Source organism: Hyperolius riggenbachi, chromosome 3, assembly GCF_040937935.1.
Source record: "Hyperolius riggenbachi isolate aHypRig1 chromosome 3, aHypRig1.pri, whole genome shotgun sequence".
Lineage (NCBI taxonomy): Eukaryota > Metazoa > Chordata > Amphibia > Anura > Hyperoliidae > Hyperolius > Hyperolius riggenbachi.
In genome coordinates, this window is record NC_090648.1 from 1,831,448 (window position 1) to 1,853,566 (window position 22,119).

The 22,119-nt window shown below is 54.5% G+C and overlaps 1 protein-coding gene across 1 annotated transcript in view; it reads right to left on the bottom strand.

Annotated features, from left to right (window-relative positions):
* The window catches only part of ACAP1 (ArfGAP with coiled-coil, ankyrin repeat and PH domains 1), a 424,776-nt gene that overhangs the window by 167,098 nt on the left and 235,559 nt on the right, over positions 1-22,119 (bottom strand). The window contains exon 8 of the mRNA XM_068273798.1: positions 202-297. Coding sequence (XP_068129899.1) covers positions 202-297 — 96 coding nt within the window. The remainder of the gene's footprint in view (positions 1-201; positions 298-22,119) is intronic.

Here is a 22,119-nt window from a genome sequence, read left to right on the forward strand (position 1 = left end):
GTTTTGGCCAGAGGTCAGCAGTTTGTGCATACTTTAGAAGGGGAATAATGTCTCTGTTATCCTCCATGTAGACGGCGTGAAACCCGGAGGATGTACCCCGAACCTCTCACAATGACACACGAGTATCATCAGTATTGCCTAATACCTGCCATCCCTGGAGTAAGGAATGGTAGGCTCCTCCCAGCTATAAACCGCTCTCACCTGTGTGGCCAGACCTTTCCGGTACTCCTCCACATCCTGCAGGACCGCCTGACTCTGCGACACAAAACAGGCCTGAGCGTCTATCAGCTGCAGCATCTGAGAGATAAGAGACATGCTACATGAGGGATCCAATGTACTGTATGTGCCCAGCCACTGCTGATAATCACCCTAGAGAGGCTAGTGTTTCTTCTCAGAGGAGGAAATGTCATCAGCAGGTCCTATATCTTTTATTCCCTAAGCAGCTCACCAACCAGCCCCACATTCACAGCGACCATCCCCACATTCTCAGCGACCATCCCCACATCCCCAAAGACCAGCACCACATCCCCAAAGACGTGCACCACATCCCCAAAGACGTGCACCACATCCCTAAAGACCAGCACCACATCCCCAAAGACCAGCACCACATCCCCAAAGACCAGCACCACATCCCCAAAGACCAGCACCACATCCCTAAAGACCAGCACCACATCCCTAAAGACCAGCACCACATCCCTAAAGACCAGCACCACATCCCCAAAGACCAGCACCACATCCCCAAAGACCAGCGCCACATCCCCAAAGACCAGCACCACATCCCTAAAGACCAGCACCACATCCCTAAAGACCAGCACCACATCCCCAAAGACCAGCACCACATCCCCAAAGACCAGCACCACATCCCTAAAGACCAGCACCACATCCCTAAAGACCAGCACCACATCCCCAAAGACCAGCACCACATCCCCAAAGACCAGCACCACATCCCTAAAGACCAGCACCACATCTCTAAAGACCAGCACCACATCCCTAAAGACCAGCACCACATCCCCAAAGACCAGCACCACATCCCTAAAGACCAGCACCACATCTCTAAAGACCTGCACCACATCCCCAAAGACCAGCACCACATCCCTAAAGACCAGCACCACATCCCCAAAGACCAGCACCACATCCCTAAAGACCAGCACCACATCTCTAAAGACCAGCACCACATCCCCAAAGACCAGCACCACATCCCCAAAGACCAGCACCACATCCCCAAAGACCAGCACCACATCCCCAAAGACCAGCACCACATCCCTAAAGACCAGCACCACATCCCTAAAGACCAGCACCACATCCCCAAAGACTAGCACCACATCCCTAAAGACCAGCACCACATCCCTAAAGACCAGCACCACATCCCCCAAGACCAGCACCCCATCCACAGAAACCAGCGCCACATCCCCAAAGACCAGCATCACATCCCCAAAGACCAGCACCACATCCCTAAAGACCAGCACCACATCCACAGAAACCAGCGCCACATCCCCAAAGACCAGCACCACATCCCTAAAGACCAGCACCACATCCCTAAAGACCAGCACCACATCCACAGAAACCAGCACCACATCCCTAAAGACCAGCACCACATCCCCAAAGACCAGCACCACATCTCTAAAGACCAGCACCACATCCCTAAAGACCAGCACCACATCCCTAAAGACCAGCACCACATCCCCAAAGACCAGCACCACATCCCCAAAGACCAGCACCACATCCCTAAAGACCAGCACCACATCTCTAAAGACCAGCACCACATCCCTAAAGACCAGCACCACATCCCCAAAGACCAGCACCACATCCCTAAAGACCAGCACCACATCCCTAAAGACCAGCACCACATCCCCAAAGACCAGCACCACATCCCCAAAGACCAGCACCACATCCCCAAAGACCAGCACCACATCCCTAAAGACCAGCACCACATCCCTAAAGACCAGCACCACATCCCCAAAGACTAGCACCACATCCCTAAAGACCAGCACCACATCCCTAAAGACCAGCACCACATCCCCCAAGACCAGCACCCCATCCACAGAAACCAGCGCCACATCCCCAAAGACCAGCATCACATCCCCAAAGACCAGCACCACATCCCTAAAGACCAGCACCACATCCACAGAAACCAGCGCCACATCCCCAAAGACCAGCACCACATCCCTAAAGACCAGCACCACATCCCTAAAGACCAGCACCACATCCACAGAAACCAGCACCACATCCCTAAAGACCAGCACCACATCCCCAAAGACCAGCACCACATCCCTAAAGACCAGCACCACATCCCCAAAGACCAGCACCACATCCCTAAAGACCAGCACCACATCCCCAAAGACCAGCACCACATCCCCAAAGACCAGCACCACATCCCCAAAGACCAGCACCACATCCCTAAAGACCAGCACCACATCCACAGAAACCAGCGCCACATCCCCAAAGACCAGCACCACATCCCCAAAGACCAGCACCACATCCCTAAAGACCAGCACCACATCCCCAAAGACCAGCACCACATCCCCAAAGACCAGCACCACATCCCTAAAGACCAGCACCACATCCACAGAAACCAGCGCCACATCCCCCAAGACCAGCACCACATCCCTAAAGACCAGCACCACATCCCCAAAGACCAGCACCACATCCCCAAAGACCAGCACCACATCCCCAAAGACCAGCACCACATCCCCAAAGACCAGCACCACATCCCCAAAGACCAGCACCACATCCCCAAAGACCAGCACCACATCCCTAAAGACCAGCACCACATCCCTAAAGACCAGCACCACATCCCTAAAGACCAGCACCACATCCCCCAAGACCAGCACCACATCCCTAAAGACCAGCACCACATCCCTAAAGACCAGCACCACATCCCTAAAGACCAGTACCACATCCCTAAAGACCAGCACCACATCCCCAAAGACTAGCACCACATCCCTAAAGACCAGCACCACATCCCTAAAGACCAGCACCACATCCCTAAAGACCAGCACCACATCCCTAAAGACCAGTACCACATCCCTAAAGACCAGCACCACATCCCCAAAGACTAGCACCACATCCCTAAAGACCAGCACCACATCCCCCAAGACCAGCACCACATCCCTAAAGACCAGCACCACATCCCTAAAGACCAGCACCACATCCCTAAAGACCAGCACCACATCCCCAAAGACCAGCACCACATCCCTAAAGACCAGCACCACATCCCCAAAGACCAGCGCCACATCCCCAAAGACCAGCACCACATCCCCAAAGACTAGCACCACATCCACAGAAACCAGCACCACATCCCCAAAGACCAGCACCACATCCCCAAAGACCAGCACCACATCCCTAAAGACCAGCACCACATCCCTAAAGACCAGCACCACATCCCCAAAGACTAGCACCACATCCACAGAAACCAGCACCACATCCCCAAAGACCAGCACCACATCCCCAAAGACCAGCACCACATCCCTAAAGACCAGCACCACATCCCTAAAGACCAGCACCACATCCCTAAAGACCAGCACCACATCCCCAAAGACTAGCACCACATCCACAGAAACCAGCGCCACATCCCCAAAGACCAGCACCACATCCCTAAAGACCAGCACCACATCCCTAAAGACCAGCACCACATCCCTAAAGACCAGCACCACATCCCCAAAGACTAGCACCACATCCACAGAAACCAGCGCCACATCCCCAAAGACCAGCACCCCATCCACAGAAACCAGCGCCACATCCCCAAAGACCAGCACCACATCCCTAAAGACCAGCACCACATCCCTAAAGACCAGCACCACATCCCTAAAGACCAGCACCACATCCCCAAAGACCAGCACCACATCCCTAAAGACCAGCACCACATCCCCAAAGACCAGCACCACATCCCCAAAGACCAGCACCACATCCCCCAAGACTAGCACCACATCCCTAAAGACCAGCACCACATCCCCAAAGACCAGCACCACATCCCCAAAGACCATCCCCACATCCCCAAAGACCAGCACCACATCCCTAAAGACCAGCACCACATCCCTAAAGACCAGCACCACATCCCTAAAGACCAGCACCACATCCCTAAAGACCAGCACCACATCCCCAAAGACCAGCACCACATCCCCAAAGACCAGCACCACATCCACAGAAACCAGCACCACATCCCCAAAGACCAGCACCACATCCCCAAAGACCAGCACCACATCCCCCAAGACTAGCACCACATCCCTAAAGACCAGCACCACATCCCCAAAGACCAGCACCACATCCCCAAAGACCAGCACCACATCCCTAAAGACCAGCACCACATCCCCAAAGACCAGCACCACATCCCTAAAGACCAGCACCACATCCCCCAAGACCAGCACCACATCCCCCAAGACCAGCACCACATCCCCAAAGACCAGCACCACATCCCTAAAGACCAGCACCACATCCCTAAAGACCAGCACCACATCCCTAAAGACCAGCACCACATCCCCAAAGACTAGCACCACATCCCTAAAGACCAGCACCACATCCCTAAAGACCAGCACCACATCCCTAAAGACCAGCACCACATCCCCAAAGACTAGCACCACATCCACAGAAACCAGCGCCACATCCCCAAAGACCAGCACCACATCCCTAAAGACCAGCACCACATCCCCAAAGACCAGCACCACATCCCTAAAGACCAGCACCACATCCCCAAAGACCAGCACCACATCCCTAAAGACCAGCACCACATCCCTAAAGACCAGCACCACATCCCTAAAGACCAGCACCACATCCCCAAAGACTAGCACCACATCCCTAAAGACCAGCACCACATCCCTAAAGACCAGCACCACATCCCTAAAGACCAGCACCACATCCCCAAAGACTAGCACCACATCCACAGAAACCAGCGCCACATCCCCAAAGACCAGCACCACATCCCCCAAGACCAGCACCACATCCCTAAAGACCAGCACCACATCCCCAAAGACCAGCACCACATCCCCAAAGACCAGCACCACATCCCCAAAGACTAGCACCACATCCCTAAAGACCAGCACCACATCCCCCAAGACCAGCACCACATCCCCAAAGACCAGCACCACATCCCTAAAGACCAGCACCACATCCCTAAAGACCAGCACCACATCCCTAAAGACCAGCACCACATCCCCAAAGACTAGCACCACATCCCTAAAGACTAGCACCACATCCCTAAAGACCAGCACCACATCCCTAAAGACCAGCACCACATCCCCAAAGACTAGCACCACATCCACAGAAACCAGCGCCACATCCCCAAAGACCAGCACCACATCCCTAAAGACCAGCACCACATCCCCAAAGACCAGCACCACATCCCTAAAGACCAGCACCACATCCCCAAAGACCAGCACCACATCCCCAAAGACTAGCACCACATCCACAGAAACCAGCGCCACATCCCCAAAGACCAGCACCCCATCCACAGAAACCAGCGCCACATCCCCAAAGACCAGCACCACATCCCCCAAGACCAGCACCACATCCCTAAAGACCAGTACCACATCCCTAAAGACCAGCACCACATCCCTAAAGACCAGCACCACATCCCTAAAGACCAGCACCACATCCCCAAAGACCAGCACCACATCCCTAAAGACCAGCACCACATCCCTAAAGACCAGCACCACATCCCCAAAGACCAGCACCACATCCCTAAAGACCAGCACCACATCCCCAAAGACCAGCACCACATCCCCAAAGACCAGCGCCACATCCCCAAAGACCAGCACCACATCCCTAAAGACCAGCACCACATCCCTAAAGACCAGCACCACATCCCTAAAGACCAGCACCACATCCCTAAAGACCAGCACCACATCCCCAAAGACCAGCACCACATCCCTAAAGACCAGCACCACATCCCTAAAGACCAGCACCACATCCCCAAAGACCAGCACCACATCCCTAAAGACCAGCACCACATCCCCAAAGACCAGCACCACATCCCCAAAGACCAGCGCCACATCCCCAAAGACCAGCACCACATCCCCAAAGACCAGCACCACATCCCTAAAGACCAGCACCACATCCCTAAAGACCAGTACCACATCCCTAAAGACCAGCACCACATCCCCAAAGACCAGCACCACATCCCCAAAGACCAGCACCACATCCCTAAAGACCAGCACCACATCCCTAAAGACCAGCACCACATCCCCAAAGACCAGCACCACATCCCCAAAGACCAGCACCCCATCCACAGAAACCAGCGCCACATCCCCAAAGACCAGCACCACATCCCCCAAGACCAGCACCACATCCCTAAAGACCAGCACCACATCCCCAAAGACCAGCACCACATCCCTAAAGACCAGCACCACATCCCTAAAGACCAGCACCACATCCCTAAAGACCAGCACCACATCCCTAAAGACCAGCACCACATCCACAGAAACCAGCACCACATCCCCAAAGACCAGCACCACATCCACAGAAACCAGCACCACATCCCCAAAGACCAGCGCCACATCCCCAAAGACCAGCACCACATCCCTAAAGACCAGCACCACATCCCCAAAGACCAGCACCACATCCCTAAAGACCAGCACCACATCCCCAAAGACCAGCGCCACATCCCTAAAGACCAGCACCACATCCACAGAAACCAGCACCACATCCCCAAAGACCAGCACCACATCCCTAAAGACCAGCACCACATCCCCAAAGACCAGCACCACATCCCCAAAGACCAGCACCACATCCCTAAAGACCAGCACCACATCCCTAAAGACCAGCACCACATCCCCAAAGACCAGCACCACATCCCTAAAGACCAGCACCACATCCCTAAAGACCAGCACCACATCCCTAAAGACCAGCACCACATCCCCCAAGACCAGCACCACATCCCTAAATACCAGCACCACATCCCTAAAGACCAGCACCACATCCCCAAAGACCAGCACCACATCCCCCAAGACCAGCACCACATCCCTAAAGACCAGCACCACATCCCTAAAGACCAGCACCACATCCCTAAAGACCAGCACCACATCCCTAAAGACCAGCACCACATCCCCAAAGACTAGCACCACATCCACAGAAACCAGCGCCACATCCCCAAAGACCAGCACCCCATCCACAGAAACCAGCGCCACATCCACAGAAACCAGCGCCACATCCCCAAAGACCAGCACCACATCCCTAAAGACCAGCACCACATCCCTAAAGACCAGCACCACATCCCTAAAGACCAGCACCACATCCCTAAAGACCAGCACCACATCCCCAAAGACCAGCACCACATCCCTAAAGACCAGCACCACATCCCCAAAGACCAGCACCACATCCCCAAAGACTAGCACCACATCCACAGAAACCAGCGCCACATCCCTAATGACCAGCACCACATCCCCAAAGACCAGTACCACATCCCTAAAGACCAGCACCACATCCCCAAAGACCAGCACCACATCCCCAAAGACCAGCACCACATCCACAGAAACCAGCGCCACATCCCCAAAGACCAGCACCACATCCCCAAAGACCAGCACCACATCCCTAAAGACCAGCACCCCATCCCCAAAGACCAGCACCACATCCCCAAAGACCAGCACCACATCCCTAAAGACCAGCACCACATCCCCAAAGACCAGCACCACATCCCTAAAGACCAGCACCACATCCCTAAAGACCAGCACCACATCCCCAAAGACCAGCACCACATCCCCAAAGACCAGCACCACATCCACAGAAACCAGCGCCACATCCCCAAAGACCAGCACCACATCCCCAAAGACCAGCACCACATCCCTAAAGACCAGCACCCCATCCCCAAAGACCAGCACCACATCCCCAAAGACCAGCACCACATCCCTAAAGACCAGCACCACATCCCCAAAGACCAGCACCACATCCCTAAAGACCAGCACCACATCCCTAAAGACCAGCACCACATCCCTAAAGACCAGCACCACATCCCTAAAGACCAGCACCACATCCCCAAAGACCAGCACCACATCCCCAAAGACTAGCACCACATCCCCAAAGACCAGCACCACATCCCTAAAGACCAGCACCACATCCCCAAAGACCAGCACCACATCCCCAAAGACCAGCACCACATCCCTAAAGACCAGCACCACATCCCCAAAGACCAGCACCCCATCCCTAAAGACCAGCACCACATCCCCAAAGACCAGCACCACATCCCTAAAGACCAGCACCACATCCCTAAAGACCAGCACCACATCCCCAAAGACCAGCACCACATCCCTAAAGACCAGCACCACATCCCCAAAGACCAGCACCACATCCCTAAAGACCAGCACCACATCCACAGAAACCAGCACCACATCCCCAAAGACCAGCACCACATCCCTAAAGACCAGCACCACATCCCCAAAGACCAGCACCACATCCCCAAAGACCAGCACCACATCCCTAAAGACCAGCACCACATCCCCAAAGACCAGCACCACATCCCCAAAGACCAGCACCACATCCCTAAAGACCAGCACCACATCCCCAAAGACCAGCACCCCATCCCTAAAGACCAGCACCACATCCCCAAAGACCAGCACCACATCCCTAAAGACCAGCACCACATCCCTAAAGACCAGCACCACATCCCCAAAGACCAGCACCACATCCCTAAAGACCAGCACCACATCCCCAAAGACCAGCACCACATCCCTAAAGACCAGCACCACATCCCCAAAGACCAGCACCACATCCCTAAAGACCAGCACCACATCCCCAAAGACCAGCACCACATCCCTAAAGACCAGCACCACATCCCTAAAGACCAGCACCACATCCCCAAAGACCAGCACCACATCCCCAAAGACCAGCACCACATCCCCAAAGACTAGCACCACATCCCTAAAGACCAGCACCACATCCCCAAAGACTAGCACCACATCCCTAAAGACCAGCACCACATCCCCAAAGACCAGCACCACATCCCTAAAGACCAGCACCACATCCCTAAAGACCAGCACCACATCCCCAAAGACCAGCACCACATCCCCAAAGACCAGCACCACATCCCCAAAGACTAGCACCACATCCCTAAAGACCAGCACCACATCCCCAAAGACTAGCACCACATCCCTAAAGACCAGCACCACATCCCCAAAGACCAGCACCACATCCCCAAAGACCAGCACCACATCCCCAAAGACCAGCACCACATCCCTAAAGACCAGCACCACATCCCTAAAGACCAGCACCACATCCCTAAAGACCAGCACCACATCCCTAAAGACCAGCACCACATCCCCAAAGACCAGCACCACATCCCCAAAGACCAGCACCCCATCCACAGAAACCAGCGCCACATCCCCAAAGACCAGCACCACATCCCCCAAGACCAGCACCACATCCCTAAAGACCAGCACCACATCCCCAAAGACCAGCACCACATCCCTAAAGACCAGCACCACATCCCTAAAGACCAGCACCACATCCCTAAAGACCAGCACCACATCCCTAAAGACCAGCACCACATCCCTAAAGACCAGCACCACATCCACAGAAACCAGCACCACATCCCCAAAGACCAGCACCACATCCACAGAAACCAGCACCACATCCCCAAAGACCAGCGCCACATCCCCAAAGACCAGCACCACATCCCTAAAGACCAGCACCACATCCCCAAAGACCAGCACCACATCCCTAAAGACCAGCACCACATCCCCAAAGACCAGCGCCACATCCCTAAAGACCAGCACCACATCCACAGAAACCAGCACCACATCCCCAAAGACCAGCACCACATCCACAGAAACCAGCGCCACATCCCCAAAGACCAGCACCACATCCCTAAATACCAGCACCACATCCACAGAAACTAGCACCACATCCCCAAAGACCAGCACCACATCCACAGAAACCAGCACCACATCCCTAAAGACCAGCACCACATCCCCCAAGACCAGCACCACATCCCTAAATACCAGCACCACATCCCTAAAGACCAGCACCACATCCCCAAAGACCAGCACCACATCCCCCAAGACCAGCACCACATCCCTAAAGACCAGCACCACATCCCTAAAGACCAGCACCACATCCCTAAAGACCAGCACCACATCCCTAAAGACCAGCACCACATCCCCAAAGACTAGCACCACATCCACAGAAACCAGCGCCACATCCCCAAAGACCAGCACCCCATCCACAGAAACCAGCGCCACATCCACAGAAACCAGCGCCACATCCCCAAAGACCAGCACCACATCCCTAAAGACCAGCACCACATCCCTAAAGACCAGCACCACATCCCTAAAGACCAGCACCACATCCCTAAAGACCAGCACCACATCCCCAAAGACCAGCACCACATCCCTAAAGACCAGCACCACATCCCCAAAGACCAGCACCACATCCCCAAAGACTAGCACCACATCCACAGAAACCAGCGCCACATCCCTAATGACCAGCACCACATCCCCAAAGACCAGTACCACATCCCTAAAGACCAGCACCACATCCCCAAAGACCAGCACCACATCCCCAAAGACCAGCACCACATCCACAGAAACCAGCGCCACATCCCCAAAGACCAGCACCACATCCCCAAAGACCAGCACCACATCCCTAAAGACCAGCACCCCATCCCCAAAGACCAGCACCACATCCCCAAAGACCAGCACCACATCCCTAAAGACCAGCACCACATCCCCAAAGACCAGCACCACATCCCTAAAGACCAGCACCACATCCCTAAAGACCAGCACCACATCCCCAAAGACCAGCACCACATCCCCAAAGACCAGCACCACATCCACAGAAACCAGCGCCACATCCCCAAAGACCAGCACCACATCCCCAAAGACCAGCACCACATCCCTAAAGACCAGCACCCCATCCCCAAAGACCAGCACCACATCCCCAAAGACCAGCACCACATCCCTAAAGACCAGCACCACATCCCCAAAGACCAGCACCACATCCCTAAAGACCAGCACCACATCCCTAAAGACCAGCACCACATCCCCAAAGACCAGCACCACATCCCCAAAGACTAGCACCACATCCCCAAAGACCAGCACCACATCCCTAAAGACCAGCACCACATCCCCAAAGACCAGCACCACATCCCCAAAGACCAGCACCACATCCCTAAAGACCAGCACCACATCCCTAAAGACCAGCACCACATCCCCAAAGACCAGCACCACATCCCTAAAGACCAGCACCACATCCCTAAAGACCAGCACCACATCCCTAAAGACCAGCACCACATCCCTAAAGACCAGCACCACATCCCCAAAGACCAGCACCACATCCCCAAAGACTAGCACCACATCCCCAAAGACCAGCACCACATCCCTAAAGACCAGCACCACATCCCCAAAGACCAGCACCACATCCCCAAAGACCAGCACCACATCCCTAAAGACCAGCACCACATCCCCAAAGACCAGCACCCCATCCCTAAAGACCAGCACCACATCCCCAAAGACCAGCACCACATCCCTAAAGACCAGCACCACATCCCTAAAGACCAGCACCACATCCCCAAAGACCAGCACCACATCCCTAAAGACCAGCACCACATCCCCAAAGACCAGCACCACATCCCTAAAGACCAGCACCACATCCACAGAAACCAGCACCACATCCCCAAAGACCAGCACCACATCCCTAAAGACCAGCACCACATCCCCAAAGACCAGCACCACATCCCCAAAGACCAGCACCACATCCCTAAAGACCAGCACCACATCCCCAAAGACCAGCACCACATCCCCAAAGACCAGCACCACATCCCTAAAGACCAGCACCACATCCCCAAAGACCAGCACCCCATCCCTAAAGACCAGCACCACATCCCCAAAGACCAGCACCACATCCCTAAAGACCAGCACCACATCCCTAAAGACCAGCACCACATCCCCAAAGACCAGCACCACATCCCTAAAGACCAGCACCACATCCCCAAAGACCAGCACCACATCCCTAAAGACCAGCACCACATCCCCAAAGACCAGCACCACATCCCTAAAGACCAGCACCACATCCCCAAAGACCAGCACCACATCCCTAAAGACCAGCACCACATCCCTAAAGACCAGCACCACATCCCCAAAGACCAGCACCACATCCCCAAAGACCAGCACCACATCCCCAAAGACTAGCACCACATCCCTAAAGACCAGCACCACATCCCCAAAGACTAGCACCACATCCCTAAAGACCAGCACCACATCCCCAAAGACCAGCACCACATCCCTAAAAACCAGCACCACATCCCTAAAGACCAGCACCACATCCCCAAAGACCAGCACCACATCCCCAAAGACCAGCACCACATCCCCAAAGACTAGCACCACATCCCTAAAGACCAGCACCACATCCCCAAAGACTAGCACCACATCCCTAAAGACCAGCACCACATCCCCAAAGACCAGCACCACATCCCCAAAGACCAGCACCACATCCCCAAAGACCAGCACCACATCCCTAAAGACCAGCACCACATCCCTAAAGACCAGCACCACATCCCTAAAGACCAGCACCACATCCCTAAAGACCAGCACCACATCCCCAAAGACCAGCACCACATCCCCAAAGACCAGCACCACATCCCCAAAGACCAGCACCACATCCCCCAAGACCAGCACCACATCCCTAAAGACCAGCACCACATCCCCAAAGACCAGCACCACATCCCTAAAGACCAGCACCACATCCCTAAAGACCAGCACCACATCCCTAAAGACCAGCACCACATCCCTAAAGACCAGCACCACATCCCTAAAGACCAGCACCACATCCCTAAAGACCAGCACCACATCCACAGAAACCAGCGCCACATCCCCAAAGACCAGCACCACATCCCCCAAGACCAGCACCACATCCCTAAAGACCAGCACCACATCCCCAAAGACCAGCACCACATCCCTAAAGACCAGCACCACATCCCTAAAGACCAGCACCACATCCCTAAAGACCAGCACCACATCCCTAAAGACCAGCACCACATCCCTAAAGACCAGCACCACATCCACAGAAACCAGCACCACATCCCCAAAGACCAGCACCACATCCACAGAAACCAGCACCACATCCCCAAAGACCAGCGCCACATCCCCAAAGACCAGCACCACATCCCTAAAGACCAGCACCACATCCCCAAAGACCAGCACCACATCCCTAAAGACCAGCACCACATCCCCAAAGACCAGCGCCACATCCCTAAAGACCAGCACCACATCCACAGAAACCAGCACCACATCCCCAAAGACCAGCACCACATCCACAGAAACCAGCGCCACATCCCCAAAGACCAGCACCACATCCCTAAAGACCTGCACCACATCCACAGAAACCAGCACCACATCCCCAAAGACCAGCACCACATCCACAGAAACCAGCACCACATCCCTAAAGACCAGCACCACATCCCCCAAGACCAGCACCACATCCCTAAATACCAGCACCACATCCCTAAAGACCAGCACCACATCCCCAAAGACCAGCACCACATCCCCCAAGACCAGCACCACATCCCTAAAGACCAGCACCACATCCCTAAAGACCAGCACCACATCCCTAAAGACCAGCACCACATCCCTAAAGACCAGCACCACATCCCCAAAGACTAGCACCACATCCACAGAAACCAGCGCCACATCCCCAAAGACCAGCACCCCATCCACAGAAACCAGCGCCACATCCACAGAAACCAGCGCCACATCCCCAAAGACCAGCACCACATCCCTAAAGACCAGCACCACATCCCTAAAGACCAGCACCACATCCCTAAAGACCAGCACCACATCCCTAAAGACCAGCACCACATCCCCAAAGACCAGCACCACATCCCTAAAGACCAGCACCACATCCCCAAAGACCAGCACCACATCCCCAAAGACTAGCACCACATCCACAGAAACCAGCGCCACATCCCTAATGACCAGCACCACATCCCCAAAGACCAGTACCACATCCCTAAAGACCAGCACCACATCCCCAAAGACCAGCACCACATCCCCAAAGACCAGCACCACATCCACAGAAACCAGCGCCACATCCCCAAAGACCAGCACCACATCCCCAAAGACCAGCACCACATCCCTAAAGACCAGCACCACATCCCCAAAGACCAGCACCACATCCCTAAAGACCAGCACCACATCCCTAAAGACCAGCACCACATCCCCAAAGACCAGCACCACATCCCCAAAGACCAGCACCACATCCACAGAAACCAGCGCCACATCCCCAAAGACCAGCACCACATCCCCAAAGACCAGCACCACATCCCTAAAGACCAGCACCCCATCCCCAAAGACCAGCACCACATCCCCAAAGACCAGCACCACATCCCTAAAGACCAGCACCACATCCCCAAAGACCAGCACCACATCCCTAAAGACCAGCACCACATCCCTAAAGACCAGCACCACATCCCCAAAGACCAGCACCACATCCCTAAAGACCAGCACCACATCCCTAAAGACCAGCACCACATCCCCAAAGACCAGCACCACATTCCCAAAGACTAGCACCACATCCCCAAAGACCAGCACCACATCCCTAAAGACCAGCACCACATCCCCAAAGACCAGCACCACATCCCCAAAGACCAGCATCACATCCCTAAAGACCAGCACCACATCCCCAAAGACCAGCACCCCATCCCTAAAGACCAGCACCACATCCCCAAAGACCAGCACCACATCCCTAAAGACCAGCACCACATCCCCAAAGACCAGCACCACATCCCTAAAGACCAGCACCACATCCCCAAAGACCAGCACCACATCCCTAAAGACCAGCACCACATCCACAGAAACCAGCACCACATCCCCAAAGACCAGCACCACATCCCTAAAGACCAGCACCACATCCCCAAAGACCAGCACCACATCCCCAAAGACCAGCACCACATCCCTAAAGACCAGCACCACATCCCCAAAGACCAGCACCACATCCCCAAAGACCAGCACCACATCCCTAAAGACCAGCACCACATCCCCAAAGACCAGCACCCCATCCCTAAAGACCAGCACCACATCCCCAAAGACCAGCACCACATCCCTAAAGACCAGCACCACATCCCTAAAGACCAGCACCACATCCCCAAAGACCAGCACCACATCCCTAAAGACCAGCACCACATCCCCAAAGACCAGCACCACATCCCTAAAGACCAGCACCACATCCCCAAAGACCAGCACCACATCCCTAAAGACCAGCACCACATCCCCAAAGACCAGCACCACATCCCTAAAGACCAGCACCACATCCCTAAAGACCAGCACCACATCCCCAAAGACCAGCACCACATCCCCAAAGACCAGCACCACATCCCCAAAGACTAGCACCACATCCCTAAAGACCAGCACCACATCCCCAAAGACTAGCACCACATCCCTAAAGACCAGCACCACATCCCCAAAGACCAGCACCACATCCCTAAAGACCAGCACCACATCCCTAAAGACCAGCACCACATCCCCAAAGACCAGCACCACATCCCCAAAGACCAGCACCACATCCCCAAAGACTAGCACCACATCCCTAAAGACCAGCACCACATCCCCAAAGACTAGCACCACATCCCTAAAGACCAGCACCACATCCCCAAAGACCAGCACCACATCCCCAAAGACCAGCACCACATCCACAGAAACCAGCACCACATCCCCAAAGACTAGCACCACATCCCTAAAGACCAGCACCACATCCCCAAAGACCAGCACCACATCCCCAAAGACTAGCACCACATCCACAGAAACCAGCGCCACATCCCTAATGACCAGCACCACATCCCCAAAGACCAGTACCACATCCCTAAAGACCAGCACCACATCCCCAAAGACCAGCACCACATCCCCAAAGACCAGCACCACATCCCCAAAGACCAGCACCACATCCCCAAAGACCAGCACCACATCCCTAAAGACCAGCACCACATCCCTAAAGACCAGCACCACATCCCCAAAGACCAGCACCACATCCCCAAAGACCAGCACCACATCCCTAAAGACCAGCACCACATCCCTAAAGACCAGCACCACATCCCCAAAGACCAGCACCACATCCCCAAAGACCAGCACCACATCCCCAAAGACTAGCACCACATCCCTAAAGACCAGCACCACATCCCCAAAGACCAGCACCACATCCCTAAAGACCAGCACCACATCCCTAAAGACCAGTACCACATCCCTAAAGACCAGCACCACATCCCCAAAGACTAGCACCACATCCCTAAAGACCAGCACCACATCCCCAAAGACCAGCACCACATCCCCAAAGACCAGCACCACATCCCTAAAGACCAGCACCACATCCCCAAAGACCAGCACCACATCCCTAAAGACCAGCACCACATCCCTAAAGACCAGCACCACATCCCTAAAGACCAGCACCACATCCCTAAAGACCAGTACCACATCCCTAAAGACCAGCACCACATCCCTAAAGACCAGCACCACATCCCCAAAGACTAGCACCACATCCCTAAAGACCAGCACCACATCCCCAAAGACCAGCACCACATCCCCAAAGACCAGCACCACATCCCCAAAGACCAGCACCACATCCACAGAAACCAGCACCACATCCCCAAAGACTAGCACCACATCCCTAAAGACCAGCACCACATCCCCAAAGACTAGCACCACATCCCTAAAGACCAGCACCACATCCCCAAAGACCAGCACCACATCCCCAAAGACCAGCACCACATCCACAGAAACCAGCACCACATCCCCAAAGACTAGCACCACATCCCTAAAGACCAGCACCACATCCCCAAAGACCAGCACCACATCCCCAAAGACTAGCACCACATCCACAGAAACCAGCGCCACATCCCTAATGACCAGCACCACATCCCCAAAGACCAGTACCACATCCCTAAAGACCAGCACCACATCCCCAAAGACCAGCACCACATCCCCAAAGACCAGCACCACATCCCCAAAGACCAGCACCACATCCCCAAAGACCAGCACCACATCCCTAAAGACCAGCACCACATCCCTAAAGACCAGCACCACATCCCCAAAGACCAGCACCACATCCCCAAAGACCAGCACCACATCCCTAAAGACCAGCACCACATCCCTAAAGACCAGCACCACATCCCTAAAGACCAGCACCACATCCCCAAAGACCAGCACCACATCCCCAAAGACCAGCACCACATCCCCAAAGACTAGCACCACATCCCTAAAGACCAGCACCACATCCCCAAAGACCAGCACCACATCCCTAAAGACCAGCACCACATCCCTAAAGACCAGTACCACATCCCTAAAGACCAGCACCACATCCCCAAAGACTAGCACCACATCCCTAAAGACCAGCACCACATCCCCAAAGACCAGCACCACATCCCCAAAGACCAGCACCACATCCCTAAAGACCAGCACCACATCCCCAAAGACCAGCACCACATCCCTAAAGACCAGCACCACATCCCTAAAGACCAGCACCACATCCCTAAAGACCAGCACCACATCCCTAAAGACCAGCACCACATCCCCAAAGACCAGCACCACATCCCTAAAGACCAGCACCACATCCCTAAAGACCAGCACCACATCCCTAAAGACCAGCACCACATCCCCAAAGACCAGCACCACATCCACAGAAACCAGCACCACATCCCTAAAGACCAGCACCACATCCCCAAAGACCAGCACCACATCCCTAAATACCAGCACCACATCCCTAAAGACCAGCACCACATCCCTAAAGACCAGCACCACATCCCTAAAGACCAGCACCACATCCCCAAAGACTAGCACCACATCCACAGAAACCAGCGCCACATCCCCAAAGACCAGCACCACATCCCCAAAGACCAGCGCCACATCCCCAAAGACCAGCACCACATCCCCAAAGACCAGCGCCACATCCCCAAAGACTAGCACCACATCCACAGAAACCAGCGCCACATCCCCAAAGACCAGCACCCCATCCACAGAAACCAGCGCCACATCCCCAAAGACCAGCACCACATCCCCAAAGACCAGCGCCACATCCCCAAAGACCAGCACCACATCCCCAAAGACCAGCACCACATCCCTAAAGACCAGCACCACATCCCTAAAGACCAGCACCACATCCCTAAAGACCAGCACCACATCCCTAAAGACCAGCACCACATCCCCAAAGACTAGCACCACATCCACAGAAACCAGCGCCACATCCCCAAAGACCAGCACCACATCCCCCAAGACCAGCACCACATCCCTAAAGACCAGCACCACATCCCCAAAGACCAGCACCACATCCCTAAAGACCAGCACCACATCCCTAAAGACCAGCACCACATCCCTAAAGACCAGCACCACATCCCTAAAGACCAGCACCACATCCCTAAAGACCAGCACCACATCCCCAAAGACCAGCACCACATCCCCAAAGACCAGCACCACATCTCTAAAGACCAGCACCACATCCCTAAAGACCAGCACCACATCCCTAAAGACCAGCACCACATCCCTAAAGACCAGCACCACATCCCTAAAGACCAGCACCACATCCCTAAAGACCAGCACCACATCCCCATAGACCAGCACCACATCCCTAAATACCAGCACCACATCCCCAAAGACCAGCACCACATCCCCAAAGACCAGCACCACATCCCCAAAGACCAGCACCACATCCCTAAAGACCAGCACCACATCCCCAAAGACCAGCACCACATCCCTAAAGACCAGCACCACATCCCTAAAGACCAGCACCACATCCCCAAAGACCAGCACCACATCCCTAAAGACCAGCACCATATCCCCAAAGACCAGCACCACATCTCTAAAGACCAGCACCACATCCCTAAAGACCAGCACCACATCCCTAAAGACCAGCACCACATCCACAAAGACCAGCACCACATCCCTAAAGACCAGCACCACATCCCCCAAGACCAGCACCACATCCCTAAAGACCAGCACCACATCCCTAAAGACCAGCACCACATCCCTAAAGACCAGCACCACATCCCTAAAGACCAGCACCACATCCCCCAAGACCAGCACCACATCCCTAAAGACCAGCACCACATCCCTAAAGACCAGCACCACATCCCCAAAGACCAGCACCACATCCCTAAAGACCAGCACCACATCCCCAAAGACCAGCACCACATCTCTAAAGACCAGCACCACATCCCCAAAGACCAGCACCACATCCCCAAAGACCAGCACCACATCCCTAATGACCAGCACCACATCCCTAAAGACCAGCACCACATCCCTAAATACCAGCACCACATCCCCAAAGACCAGCACCACATCCCTAAAGACCAGCACCACATCCCCAAAGACCAGCACCACATCCCTAAAGACCAGCACCACATCCCCCAAGACCAGCACCACATCCCTAAAGACCAGCACCACATCCCTAAAGACCAGCACCACATCCCTAAAGACCAGCACCACATCCCTAAAGACCAGCACCACATCCCTAAAGACCAGCACCACATCCCCAAAGACCAGCACCACATCCCTAAAGACCAGCACCACATCCCTAAAGACCAGCAGCACATCCCTAAAGACCAGCACCACATCCCTAAAGACCAGCACCACATCCCTAAAGACCAGCACCACATCCCTAAAGACCAGCACCACATCCCTAAAGACCAGTACCACATCCCTAAAGACCAGCACCACATCCCCAAAGACCAGCACCACATCCACAGAAACCAGCACCACATCCCCAAAGACCAGCACCACATCCCTAAAGACCAGCACCACATCCCCCAAGACCAGCACCACATCCCCAAAGACTAGCACCACATCCCTAAAGACCAGCACCACATCCCTAAAGACCAGCACCACATCCCTAAAGACCAGCACCACATCCCCCAAGACCAGCACCACATCCCTAAAGACCAGCACCACATCCCCAAAGACCAGCACCACATCCCCAAAGACCAGCACCACATCCCTAAAGACCAGCACCACATCCCCAAAGACTAGCACCACATCCACAGAAACCAGCACCACATCCCCAAAGACCAGCACCACATCCCCAAAGACCAGCACCACATCCCTAAAGACCAGCACCACATCCCTAAAGACCAGTACCACATCCTTAAAGACCAGCACCACATCCACAAAGACCAGCACCACATCCCCAAAGACCAGCACCACATCCCCAAAGACCAGCACCACATCCCCAAAGACCAGCACCACATCCCTAAAGACCAGCGCCACATCCCCAAAGACCAGCACCACATCCACAGAAACCAGCGCCACATCCCCAAAGACCAGCACCACATCCCTAAAGACCAGCACCACATCCCTAAAGACCAGCACCACATCCCTAAAGACCAGCACCACATCCCTAAAGACCAGCACCACATCCCTAAAGACCAGCACCACATCCCCCAAGACCAGCACCACATCCCTAAAGACCAGCACCACATCCCTAAAGACCAGCACCACATCCCTAAAGACCAGCACCACATCCCTAAAGACCAGCACCACATCCCTAAAGACCAGCACCACATCCCTAAAGACCAGCACCACATCCCCCAAGACCAGCACCACATCCCTAAAGACCAGCACCACATCCCCAAATACCAGCACCACATCCCCAAAGACCAGCACCACATCCCCAAAGACCAGCACCACATCCCTAAAGACCAGCACCACATCCCTAAAGACCAGCACCACATCCCCAAAGACCAGTACCACATCCCTAAAGACCAGCACCACATCCCCAAAGACCAGCACCACATCCCCAAAGACCAGCACCACATCCCTAAAGACCAGCACCACATCCCTAAAGACCAGCACCACATCCCCAAAGACCAGCACCACATCCCCAAAGACCAGCACCACATCCCTAAAGACCAGCACCACATCCCTAAAGACCAGCACCACATCCCTAAAGACCAGCACCACATCCCTAAAGACCAGCACCACATCCCTAAAGACCAGCACCACATCCCCCAAGACCAGCACCACATCCCTAAAGACCAGCACCACATCCCCAAAGACCAGCACCACATCCCCAAAGACCAGCTCCACATCCCTAAAGACCAGCACCACATCCCTAAAGACCAGCACCACATCCCTAAAGACCAGCACCACATCCCTAAAGACTAGCACCACATCCCTAAAGACCAGCACCACATCCCTAAAGACCAGCACCACATCCCCAAAGACCAGCACCACATCCCCAAAGACCAGCACCACATCCCTAAAGACCAGCACCACATCCCCAAAGACCAGCACCACATCCCTAAAGACCAGCACCACATCCCCAAAGACCAGTACCACATCCCTAAAGACCAGCACCACATCCCCAAAGACCAGCACCACATCCCCAAAGACCAGCACCACATCCCTAAAGACCAGCACCACATCCCCAAAGACCAGCACCACATCCCCAAAGACCAGCACCACATCCCTAAAGACCAGCACCACATCCCCAAAGACCAGCACCACATCCCTAAAGACCAGCACCACATCCCTAAAGACCAGCACCACATCCCTAAAGACCAGCACCACATCCCCAAAGACCAGCACCACATCCCTAAAGACCAGCACCACATCCCCAAAGACCAGCACCACATCCCCAAAGACCAGCACCACATCCCTAAAGACCAGCACCACATCCCCAAAGACCAGCACCACATCCCCAAAGACCAGCACCACATCCCTAAAGACCAGCACCACATCCACAGAAACCAGCACCACATCCCCAAAGACCAGCACCACATCCCTAAAGACTAGCACCACATCCCCAAAGACCAGCACCACATCCCTAAAGACCAGCACCACATCCCTAAAGACTAGCACCACATCCCCAAAGACCAGCACCACATCCCTAAAGACCAGCACCACATCCCTAAAGACCAGCACCACATCCCTAAAGACTAGCACCACATCCCCAAAGACCAGCACCACATCCCTAAAGACTAGCACCACATCCCTAAAGACTAGCACCACATCCCCAAAGACCAGCACCACATCCCTAAAGACCAGCACCACATCCCTAAAGACCAGCACCACATCCCTAAAGACCAGCACCACATCCACAGAAACCAGCACCACATCCCCAAAGACCAGCACCACATCCCTAAAGACCAGCACCACATCCCCCAAGACCAGCACCACATCCCTAAAGACCAGCACCACATCCCCAAAGACCAGCACCACATCCCTA